General features: G+C 38.8%; 1 protein-coding gene across 2 annotated transcripts; it reads left to right on the forward strand.

Moving 5' to 3' along the window:
* The first annotated feature begins 2 nt into the window (after positions 1-2).
* smek1 (SMEK homolog 1, suppressor of mek1 (Dictyostelium)) lies at positions 3-10,881 on the forward strand. 2 transcript variants are annotated; one of them, XM_041975777.1, is made up of 15 exons: positions 3-1,129; positions 1,317-1,372; positions 1,467-1,565; positions 1,702-2,319; positions 3,261-3,338; positions 3,452-3,568; positions 5,897-6,013; positions 6,098-6,229; positions 6,420-6,522; positions 6,614-6,772; positions 7,299-7,468; positions 7,886-8,025; positions 8,595-8,785; positions 8,991-9,202; positions 9,709-10,881. In XM_041975777.1, the coding sequence occupies exons 1-15, from the start codon at positions 988-990 to the stop codon at positions 9,832-9,834; spliced, it is 2,460 nt and encodes an 819-aa protein (XP_041831711.1). In that variant the 5' UTR covers positions 3-987; the 3' UTR covers positions 9,835-10,881. The 2 variants fall into 2 exon arrangements, with proteins under 2 accessions (XP_041831711.1, XP_041831710.1); XM_041975776.1 differs by having other exon boundaries at positions 4-1,129; positions 7,883-8,025.
* Positions 10,882-11,415: the final 534 nt, after the last annotated feature.

Raw genomic sequence — 11,415 nt, forward strand, 5'->3', positions numbered from 1 at the left:
CCGTATTGACTCTGAAGGGACCCAAGATGGCTGAATACTCACGGGGGGCACTTAGCAATTATCTGAGCAAGACGTCTGAAATGAATGGCAAATAGCATTATAATGTAAAGCGCAACCTTGACGTAATCATACTACTCAAGTTTACTGGTTTGCGTTTATTTTTTGGAATGCCTGAATATAAGTAAGGAGAGACTGGTCTCTCCGCGGCCCCGAGCCAGAACATGGCGGAACACTTGGGGAAGAAGTAGTAGCTAACGCTAGTTAGCTGGCATATTATTTAAGAAAAGTAAATACGTCAATTTAACTATAAAACAGTTTTTGTGTTCTGCAAGTGTGAAATAATATTACCGATGCACAATTTAAATTTAGTTTGTTTAAATAGGCTCATTTCACATTGAATATGTGGAGCGTAGGCAGTTAGCGTCCTAGCTAGCTCGTTAGATTTGATAGCTAACGTTACCTGCAAGCGTACAGACTGTACCAGTAAGCAGACATTCTATTTTGTGAACCAGCGATCGGGCCAGTGGAGTTCATTCTAAATTCTCGTCGCTCAGCTGTATACTTGGTAGTTTTGTCACATCTTACGTCCGCTTTTTTGTCGATTAATGCAAACGTCAGTGTCCGCGATGTTAATTAGACTGTCGTTAGCGCTCTACAGTGGTTTGTGTACCGTTTCTGTGCGGCGCTCACCCGAATCTCTTGCTAGATAAGTATTGAGGCAGTTTGTTAAAACTAATCACATGTATAGTTAGTAAGTGCGGAACTTGTCAGGGACACGAACAGCATATTTCTCAAAGTGTTTCACTTTGAAACAGCTTGAAATAACCAATATCCTGGTTGACCTTCTAAAAAGCTATCAATACGCCATTGAAAAAGTTAACAGGTGTTAAAAGTGAGTTGAAGTTGTGGCGTTACTAGGTGAGGTGGACGCCCTGTAAGAGCCCAAGAAGGCCGAAGAGGGGATAGCAGTTACAGCCAGTTGCCAGGATGACGGACACCCGTCGACGAGTCAAAGTCTATACCCTCAATGAGGACAGACAGTGGGATGACCGTGGGACAGGACATGTCTCCTCGGGCTATGTGGAGAGATTGAAAGGCACGTCACTACTGGTCCGAGCTGAGAGTGATGGTAAGCGAACAATCGAGAAACCCATGAATAGCTCTTTCCAGTCTGGAGATAATTTGTAAAGTAAACACTTACTGTACAAATAAAACCGTCCGTCATATAAAGCTGATGCTGATGTCTTAATTTAGAATAGAGTAACATTTCCTTTGGTTGTAGTAAATGCATTTTCGTATGTGTTTTAATGTGATAGGTTCACTACTTTTGGAGTCCAAAATCAACCCAAACACAGCCTACCAGAAACAACAGGTCAGTACACACGGTAGAGTTTACAGAAGTAGAATATGACTTTTTTTTCCGCTGTGTATTGGTTGTAAATTGGTTTTACTTTTCTTTTGCAAAGGATACGTTGATAGTATGGTCCGAGGCTGAAAACTATGACCTGGCACTGAGCTTCCAGGAGAAGGCTGGATGTGATGAAATCTGGGAGAAAATATGCCAGGTATCTGTACAACTTATTGTCTGAGTGCATTTGTCTATGTCATCTGTTTTTAAAGTTAATCTCTGTTGTATTCTTAGTAATATATTCCATATCCAGCTATATCTTTTGCCGCTTAAATGTTTGTCTCATGGTTAAGGTGCAGGGAAAGGACCCTTCAGTGGACATCACACAGGATGTGGTGGATGAGTCTGAGGAGGAGCGCTTTGATGACATGTCATCGCCAGGTCTGGAATTGCCCCCATGTGAACTGAATCGCTTGGAGGACCTTGCTGAACTGGTGGCCTCTTCACTCCCATCACCACTTCGCCGTGAGAAACTGGCACTGGCTGTGGAGAATGAAGGCTACATTCGGAAGCTTCTGGAACTGTTCCGTATGTGTGAGGATTTGGACAACAGAGAAGGATTGCACCATTTGTACGAAATAATTAAAGGCATCTTTCTGCTGAATCGCACTGCACTCTTTGAGGTTATGTTCTCAGATGAGTGCATCATGGACGTCATTGGTTGTCTGGAGTTTGACCCTTCACTGCCGCAGCCACGGCAGCATCGGGAGTTTCTCACTAAGACAGCTCGCTTTAAGGAGGTTATCCCCATCTCTGATCCTGAACTGCGTCAGAAAATCCACCAGACGTATCGTGTGCAGTATATTCAGGATATGGTGCTGCCTACTCCCTCTGTTTTTGAGGAGAACATGCTGTCCACCCTGCACTCCTTCATCTTCTTCAACAAGGTGGAGATTGTGGGCATGCTACAGGTGAGACAGATTTAGTGTAAAGATTTAGTTAGTGATTTTTATGCTTGAGTGAGTGAATCCTAAAGTATTACTAGGATATGCATCAAAATATTTTCAATGAACAATATTGTGTCAAGGCAAATGATGGAAATCTATAAAATGCAATTCTAGACAAACCTGTTATAACATTAAAGTCCATGTACAGAGAGGCTTGCATTTCAAATGCTTTTTAATAATGAGAAATTATTATCAGTCAGTTTAGGATTGTACAGAAGTTTAAATTTTGATTTACGGTCTTTTTTCCAGTCTGAGATTGTTAGTCTTTTATGGTCATGTGACCTTTGTGTTTTTGTACTATGTCAACTCAGCAGTGTTTGTGTATGGCTGTCTCCATAGAGATAGAGAAGTGTTGTGTAAATCAGTTATGCTGTGCCAGAGGAAAACTGAAACGGGTGCTGTTGACTCTGGTACACTGGGCTGAAGTTGAACACCAATAACACGAACCTCTCTTTCCTCTTAAAGTGCAACGTTCTTCTTAAGATAAAAAAAGAAGAGGAAGAAATTACTAAACAGGGTTTTTATTTATTCAGTCATTTAGTGATACTGGGATTTGGCAGATTACGTCTTCTCTAGAATGCACAGTAATTAGCCATTACATATTTTATGTCTGTCAGATCCCTGTCAGATTTTTCTAAGGGTAAAATTTAAATGTGTTGGAGGTTTTTTTTCTTTTTCTTTTCAAAAGATTAACTCAGGTTAAGTTATAGTAAATCAATTATTGGTGGTTTTGATGAGTTTTCTTTTTTGTTTGTCACAATAGTCTCACATTTGTACTATTGTATATGACCAACCATCTTGTTAGACATTTGTCTGATTTAAAGTGTGAGGCCCCGTTGTACCTCATTCTCTTGGTCATCTATTTCTTACTCTTTCATGATCTCTCCTCCCTTATTTAATGTCAGGACGATGAGAAGTTCCTCACAGACCTTTTTGCACAGCTAACAGACGAGGCTACAGATGATGACAAAAGACATGAACTGGTATGATGGTAGTATTACTGCTTTTATTCATGAAACGGTATTGTTCGATACTTGATTTGATTCATCCTGTGCTTTAGTTAATTGCACTTTTTTTTTTTCTAAATTCCTTTCAGGTAAACTTCCTAAAGGAGTTCTGCGCATTCTCACAAACATTACAACCTCAAAACAGAGACGCTTTCTTCAAGACATTGTCAAACATGGGCATTCTACCTGCACTGGAGGTCATTCTGGTGAGTCAGTTGTGATTAATTAACATTAGAGTTTATTATTGGCCAAGACATAGTGAAGTATTTGGCTTTGAGAGGAAAAATTCCTGTCATCAGTAGCTTAGACACCAGTGCTACTCTTTTTGCCCTGGTTTCATGGATCTTTAGTTCCATAATAAATTGAAAATTGAAATCGTGCAAATGGCCTTATGTTGTCAGTCATTGCACACACCTCATAAAGACCTTTAGGAAAAGAATCGGACTCCGATTTGATCATGTTAGTATTAATTTGCAACATGTTGTAATTACAGCTATAATTCTATTATTTGTATTATGAGTGCAGCTTTGGCTTAAGATTGATATTTACAGTTTGATGGTGTATAATGACTGACTCTGCTTCATCTTTTCATGTAGACCATGACTCAGATAAATGTAGATAAACTTGTGCAAAAATAAGACATTGTGAAACTGGTTTGCTCTCTTTTATTTAACACACATAACTTTGAAATACATTGATCATATAAATTGTCTTGGACTAAGATGTCGCTGCAGTAGAATATTGTATTTATTTGGTCTAAGCAAGACACTGTATAGTTGCAAGGAGCAATATTTGCTTTTAAGTGTTTTTCCAGCTCATCTCTCTCCTAAAATGTCTTCAAATTGTTGTGACAAATGATCCCTGGTTCATGATCTGTCATGAAGGTCGGATCTTGGACAAACACAATGTATTTAATTTTCAGTGATCTTGTGGGCATGGATTTGAATATTGACACATAATTTTATTGTTTTATCTAGTGAAGAATTACACGGAAATAGGAATCAGTATTTTCATTACCTTAGAACAAGCATTTTATATCCTAGAAACACATGGTTTTGTGTCACCATGTTTCATTGTGATTTTTACTACTGTACAGTGAGAGGATAAACCAAACACTGGCTGTAGAGTGGAGTTTTTCACCATTTCTGGGGGGGAAAAAAAATCACCCTAACAGAAATCCTGTCTTTCACACACACCATAATAGAGCAGAGGTGCAACAGTCACATCCTGATTTGGCAATGTGAAAACAAAAAATGGTAGGTAGTCTGCAGTTTGTGTAGTTTGCACTGGTGAGTTCACAACCCAAATAGAGGGAGTCATTCACTACTGATTTTCATATTTCTGCTAGTGATCCAGATAACCTAAATGATCTGTCACTGTGGGCACAAAAACTATACTTCACTACTACCAGTTTTTAGATAAAGAAACAAGTCTGGTAACTCTCAGTAACATCAGTAATATTAGGTTGTAATTGTTTTTTAGCTTTCGTGAAAAGGTCTTTCTTTTAATCAGAAATTTGCCAAGGCATGTCATGTTGAATGACATTTTTATTTTAATATCCTTAATTTTCATTTAATCTGTTTAAGCTCTTATTAAAACAGGAACGGATAGAGAGCCAAATACCCAATGTTATTATGAAAAAGTAAGAAAAACTAACTTATTACATATAGAAGTAAAACAGCTGAATTTATGTTACTGTGTGAAGACACTACTGATATAAGTTTGGGTCAGCAATTGTGGCCCCTTACATGAATTTAGCCCTAAATGACTCTATCATTTGCTGGTCAGGTCATTTTAAAAAATGAGATAGAAATAAACAGCACACTAACTTTTCAGGGCACCACTACATCTCTGTTGACAAGCTTTGTACAATAAGTCATTTACCTGAGCTTTAGTTTGACTGTGGAATACTGGAATTGCTATTTCTATGAAATGTTTGTGCTGGGAGCTCCTGAGTTTTCAGAGGCTGGTGAAACCTCGAAAGCTGCCACAGATGTGGTGATTATGTTCCCTCTCTGTGGACCCTTATGCACCAAAAACCTATTTAGTTTTACAGTTACTCAAGTCTTGACTGACTGGTTGGGCTTGTTTTGTTGTTTTGAAGTTGCAGATATTAGGTCAATGTGAAGGTGATAAACCCGTTTTTTTATTAGTTGGATTACTTAAGTGTTCCATTTTGCCAGCCAGATTTTTCACACTGTGTATGTTTGATTAAGTTTGTGCTTTCCAGTAAATTGACTGAATCAGAAGTATGCCCAGACGTCCACTTCCAAAACACTCAGTACGTGTTTTTTAACTTCCTTAACCATTCTGTTTGCATCCTTATTGTTTGGGTGAGGCTGGAAAATCATTTGTATACTAGAATTTTGTGTAGGCTACACACTCTTGAGCATTCAGGCAGAATAGTTCACATATGCAATGCCCACACTTTTAGCATGCAGGTCAATATATTCGTGAAGGATGTTAGATTTACTCTTTGTATATCCTTGAGCAGAAGTTTGCAATTTACTAACAAATATATTTTTATCAAACAGGGGATGGACGATGTTCAAGTGCGTGGGGCAGCCACAGATATCTTCTCTTATCTGGTGGAGTACAACCCCTCCATGGTACGAGAGTTTGTCATGCAGGAATCTCAGCAGAATGATGATGTAAGTGTGTGTAAAGGAAGATCCTGAAACTTAATTAGGTCCTCTCAGAGGTCGGTATAAACCACTATTTTTTTGGCCTTTCAGGACATCCTCTTGATCAACCTGATCATAGAGCACATGATCTGTGATACAGACCCAGAGCTTGGTGGAGCAGTGCAGCTAATGGGCTTGCTACGTACTCTGGTGGACCCAGAGAACATGTTGGCAACTGCAAATGTGAGTTCATACACTTGAATATAAATTAGATCAGATTTTACTGACAGTTGACTCTAAGCTTAACCAGGATCAGTCAAAAGGCATTAGCAGAAACACCAGCTATGGTCATGTATATCTTAAGGATATAAAGGAGAAGAAAACGAGTTAATGACTCTGCTTTATTGTTTAAAGCATTTTTTTTTCTTTCCAGAAAACTGAAAAGACAGAGTTCCTGAGCTTTTTCTACAAGCACTGTATGCATGTCCTTTCAGCTCCACTACTAGCCAACACCACAGAAGAAAAACCCAGCAAAGGTACTGAATATTTTTGAACTGTGTTTACATGTGTGGTATTTTTTAAAGTGTTTTCAACATTTTAATGTATTTCTCTTTCTCCTTTTTGTAGATGATTTTCAAACATCACAGTTGCTTGCCTTGATTTTGGAGTTGCTAACATTTTGTGTTGAGCACCACACGTATCACATCAAGAACTACATCATCAATAAGGATATTCTCAGGAGGGTATTGGTGCTCATGGCCTCTCAGCATGCCTTTTTGGCACTATGTAAGTCACATTTATATCCTTAAATAGATCTTTTACTGTCATTACCTGCCAACGTGGACACAACTTAGCACTATAAAGGGGCTTTGACATAGGATGCAGTGGGTGCTGCACTCTGCTTCCAAAGCCATCCATGGGTGAGCCTGTACCCTATGAACTACTTTCTGGCCTTAAGGATATTAGAACCTGCACCCTGAGAGAGGAGCTGGTACCACCAATCACACCCCTGCTCAGTAAAAGTAATGCCAGGGCTTTACTCGGACAGCTTTACTCGGACAGCTTGATAGTCACATCCTACTTCAATATTTGCAGCTGAAAAAGGAGGAAGCTTCCTGAATATCTGTTTGGTTGCAGCAGAACTGGCACTGAATTTAGACATGATTTCCACATGTACAACCTCCCCTAGTCTTCATCTCACCTGTGCAGTGAGCATGGCACATACTGTAACTTATATTAAAACCCCTTCAGTATTGTTATTTCTGACATGAAGTTCAGAGCTCTGTATAAACTTGTATATCTGTATGCACAGGCGCCCTGCGCTTCATGCGGAGGATTATTGGTCTTAAGGATGAATTCTACAATCGTTACATCATGAGAAACTTCCTCTTTGAGCCCGTCATCAAGGCCTTCCTCAATAATGGCTCACGCTACAATCTCATGAACTCTGCCATCATTGAGATGTTTGAATATATCCGAGTGGTGAGTATTTCCAGGACTCATTGGCAAATGATCAGAACTTTTTTCCTGTATTATTTGGTTTTATTAGTCATTAAAATATCATTGATTTATTATTGTTATATTTTTAAATATACACATATTTTTCTTTTTTTCTTGTTTTGGTTGCGAAACATTCATAAACTGTTAATGATGTGATACATCAGTCACGCTTATATACTGCAAACTTGTAGTTTTATCTGTTTTTTTTTTACTGTATGGTGCAGTCTAACTTGCACACATCTATTTATTTATTTAAACCATTTTATAATTCATACCACATTTAGCTACTTCATTTGTATAGTTTTCTATAGTGTCCTATATTGTAAACAGCCTCTCATTTAATACTTTTTTCCTTCATGTCTTGTATTTCTTTCTTTTGCCTCCCATTATCCCTAGGAGGATGTTAAGTCTCTCACAGCTCATATAGTGGAAAACTACTGGAAGGCTCTAGAGGATGTGGACTATGTCCAGACATTCAAGGGCTTAAAGCTGCGGTATGAACAACAACGAGAGAGACAAGACAACCCCAAACTGGATAGGTGAGAAAGCCAAGACACAATGCTGCTGTTACTGTTACATTGACACTTGGTTTGGTAATGACTGAGACCAGAGATATCCCAAAACAGTTGGGATATCAGTTTTAATATATTTTATTTTGAGACCTGTGCTGTGTTAACTACTAAAAGAAGCCTCTTCAGGCTTCCCAGCCAACAGAGTTGACTAATTGCTGAGATTGTGTAATGCACTAGTTACTTCTCACTGACAGTTGGTTCACTCAGTGAAATATGAAAGTGAAACTGCTGAGCATGTTGCTTATGATTATAAACAAATGCTCGAGCAACAGCGTTTCCCATTATTGCTCCTGGGAGTTCTCAGGAATTTCACGTGCCTGTAAATTTCAAGGTTTCTTAAAAACAATCGCTGGATATTTTTATTGCATATGTACTTTTTTTTTCTTTTTCCTGTGTTGATTTTGTACTTAGCTTGTAGTGCATATTAAGTTTAAATAGCTTTTTGGGGGCTTGATATATTAAAAAAGAATATACATGTATTTTGGAGTTTTGTTTGTTTTAATCATTGAGTTGTTTGATTTTATTATCTTTGACAGCATGCGCTCTATTCTCCGAAACCACCGCATCCGTCGTGATGCAAGGACGCTTGAGGACGAAGAGGAGATGTGGTTCAATACAGATGAAGATGACCTTGAAGATGGTGAGGCAGTAGTCCCGCCTTCTGACAAGATGAAAAGTGAGGAAGACCTCATGGAACCCATTAGCAAGTTCATGGAAAGAAAGAAATGTAAGTTTGAGACAATTTTTAGTTTCATACGTTGGGATGGAGAGAATCATGCTGTTATTACAGGACCATATATAATTTATCAATGAATACTTTGGTGGTGTAGTCTATGATTAAATGTTACAGAGGACAATATTAATTCATAGCTAAGACATTTTTCATTTGAGAATATTGTTTTCTTTCCCCATCTTTCCATTTTAATCTTCAGTGAAAGACACTGAGGATAAAGAGGTGATGGGGAAGTCAAGCTTTTCAGGCAGACAGAATCCAAGCTTCAAGCTTTCCTTCTCTGGATCCACTAAAACCAGCCTGTCCAGCCCTCCTTCATCTGCCTCACTGAATGCAGGTTCTCCAGGATCACCAGGTTCTCCGGGCTCAGGGGCACGGAGCTCACCCCCCAACACAACTGTAACCACAAAGGTACCTGCCAGCTTTTTTTAAGTGTCTCAGTAAAATTTTTCATACAGACTCGGCTTTATTTATGAAATCAAAAACAGTATTTAACATAATCTCTTTTGATTTTAAAAACTCTTTTTAGTTTTTTCCATTTTATTTTAGCTTTTAGCTCTGAAGTTTTACACCTATTCTGTTCATTTTCACACTAACCCTGTTCTGTGTTGCATGTGGGTATCACCACTGTGTAAGGCTTTATTTAGATACTGGAAAACAAGGTAAAAATAAAATAATATAAGCTCCTGTATAGAAATTGAGTTATCAGATGTGACATAATACACTTTCAGTTCATGACTAATGGCAGAGCATTTTTAAACCACATATGAGACTTAACATCTTCCAATAACAGATTAGTGGTAGAATTAGGAAGAGGTTTAAAGAGTTTTAAAATAAACCTTAGCGTCTAATGAAACTTAAAAGGTTTCTCAAACTGATCATGATAGATGGATTTTTGTTGTTCCTCTCTACCTCAGGGAGGCTTAGTGGGACTTGTGGACTATCCTGATGACGACGAGGAGGAGGAGGAAGAAGAAGAGGAAGATGGAGAGAGTAAAGAAGACCCTCTGCCACCTACAAAGAAATCAAAACTGAGTTTGTAAAGGATCACTTTTGCAGCTGTGCTCTGCTCAGTTTTTAGAGCATAGACTGTACACAGGAATGATCAAACTTGTAAACAAATTGAATGATGAAAGCCACCCCTCATTGTCAGCGGGTGGCCAAAAGAGGAGCAGACTGTTATTGAATATGAAGCCTCCTCAGACTTGCCCTATTCATACAAGTGCCAATGAGGAGACCAGGAATGGAAACGGTGTCTGAAAAATGGAGTAGACGAACGAAAGTTTTGGGGGAGAGATCTCTTCATAGATCTTCATTGGACTCCGACAGCATGAGGCTGGTTGGAGTTTGGTAATTTCACAACTGGAGGAAAAGACCACATACTAATACACATGTACATGCAGACTGAAATCCCACAGAGCTCATGCTCGGACCATAACTCACTGCCCCTCCCCCTGCCCCCCCACTCAGGGAAGTACATAACAGCGGCCCAGATGGGCCGGCCAATTCAGACCCAGAACCACCAATCACACCCCATCCCCTTTTGAGAGTCCACTTCCTCTCTTTCCTTTCTACTTGTTTTCCTTCTCTGCTCTTGTTCCCCTCACTGTCAGTTGCTTTTCGTCCCTTTTTAAGTTAGTATATAGGACCAGGTGGGAGGCAGCATGCGGCAAAGAGCTGTCCTTGTTGTAGTTTGATGATGTCATCATTGTTGTCATTCCTCAGAGGATGTTCTTCTCTGAAGAGAAAAAAAGCCAGCAGTTTCTTTGTTTTCCTTTTGTTCTCTGTCTCAATATTTCACCTGTTTTTTGTAAATGACAAGAAGACCTGCCTTTAAATGTTCAGGATGTTTTCAGTCACACTTGAACAGGTTTTTAAAGACCTCAGTAGGTGAGCTAGTTTTACTCTTTTTGCCCTTTGAAACTGCAGATTTTTTGGAGAATTTGGAATCCCATCTTGATTAAAGATTGAGTGGAATTCTAGATGTGATAAATTTTGTCATATCTTTTCTTTTATTTCTCCCCTTTTACATGAGTGTACACTTAGTTGTTCAGAAAATTTGGGACCATTAAAAATGATCTTTGCTGTAAGATGTCCTACTACCTTTGTCCTGATAACTGTTTCTCTGCTGCAGCTAAACTTTTACTGATCAGTCATGGTTCCTTTTGGTCATAAGAAGATGGCCCATATTCTATAAGGCAAGACAGCATCATACTATGAAAATTAAAGATCTGTCATTCCAGCAGATACATGGACAAGGAATTCAAAATTCATCACTATCCAATATTCAATCTACTTTAAGTTCTGCAACTATAGCGACATCAGTTTGTCTCATGAAATCCTGCTCCATGTAGCTGTGTAAGCTACCAGCTATATGGTCTGACTTTTAAGACTTATTTTACACTTGTCTCTCAGAGATTATTCTGGGACAAGGATTTGCATGAGCATTCCTGCAAAGACGTGGCACCTAAAACTTTTTTGGGTAATTTCCTTGTGGTTGACGTCCTCATGATCCACCAGGTGGTGCTCTAATTCCACAGGAGAATTGCTGTAGAGCTGCTCCATCACATAGATAATTTTATCTGCACATTGTGCATAATATGGTGCAGTTATTAACAAATATG

The sequence above is a fragment of the Melanotaenia boesemani genome, chromosome 22 (genome assembly GCF_017639745.1).
Source record: "Melanotaenia boesemani isolate fMelBoe1 chromosome 22, fMelBoe1.pri, whole genome shotgun sequence".
Classification (NCBI taxonomy): domain Eukaryota; kingdom Metazoa; phylum Chordata; class Actinopteri; order Atheriniformes; family Melanotaeniidae; genus Melanotaenia; species Melanotaenia boesemani.

Coding starts and splice junctions, on each gene's coding strand:
- smek1 (XM_041975776.1), top strand. CDS start 988: ATGACGGACACCCGTCGACGAGTCAAAGTCTATACCCTCAATGAGGAC. Junction 6,230..6,419: donor ACATGTTGGCAACTGCAAAT/GTGAGTTCATAC, acceptor TTTTCTTTCCAG/AAAACTGAAAAGACAGAGTT. Junction 8,786..8,990: donor GTTCATGGAAAGAAAGAAAT/GTAAGTTTGAGA, acceptor TTTAATCTTCAG/TGAAAGACACTGAGGATAAA.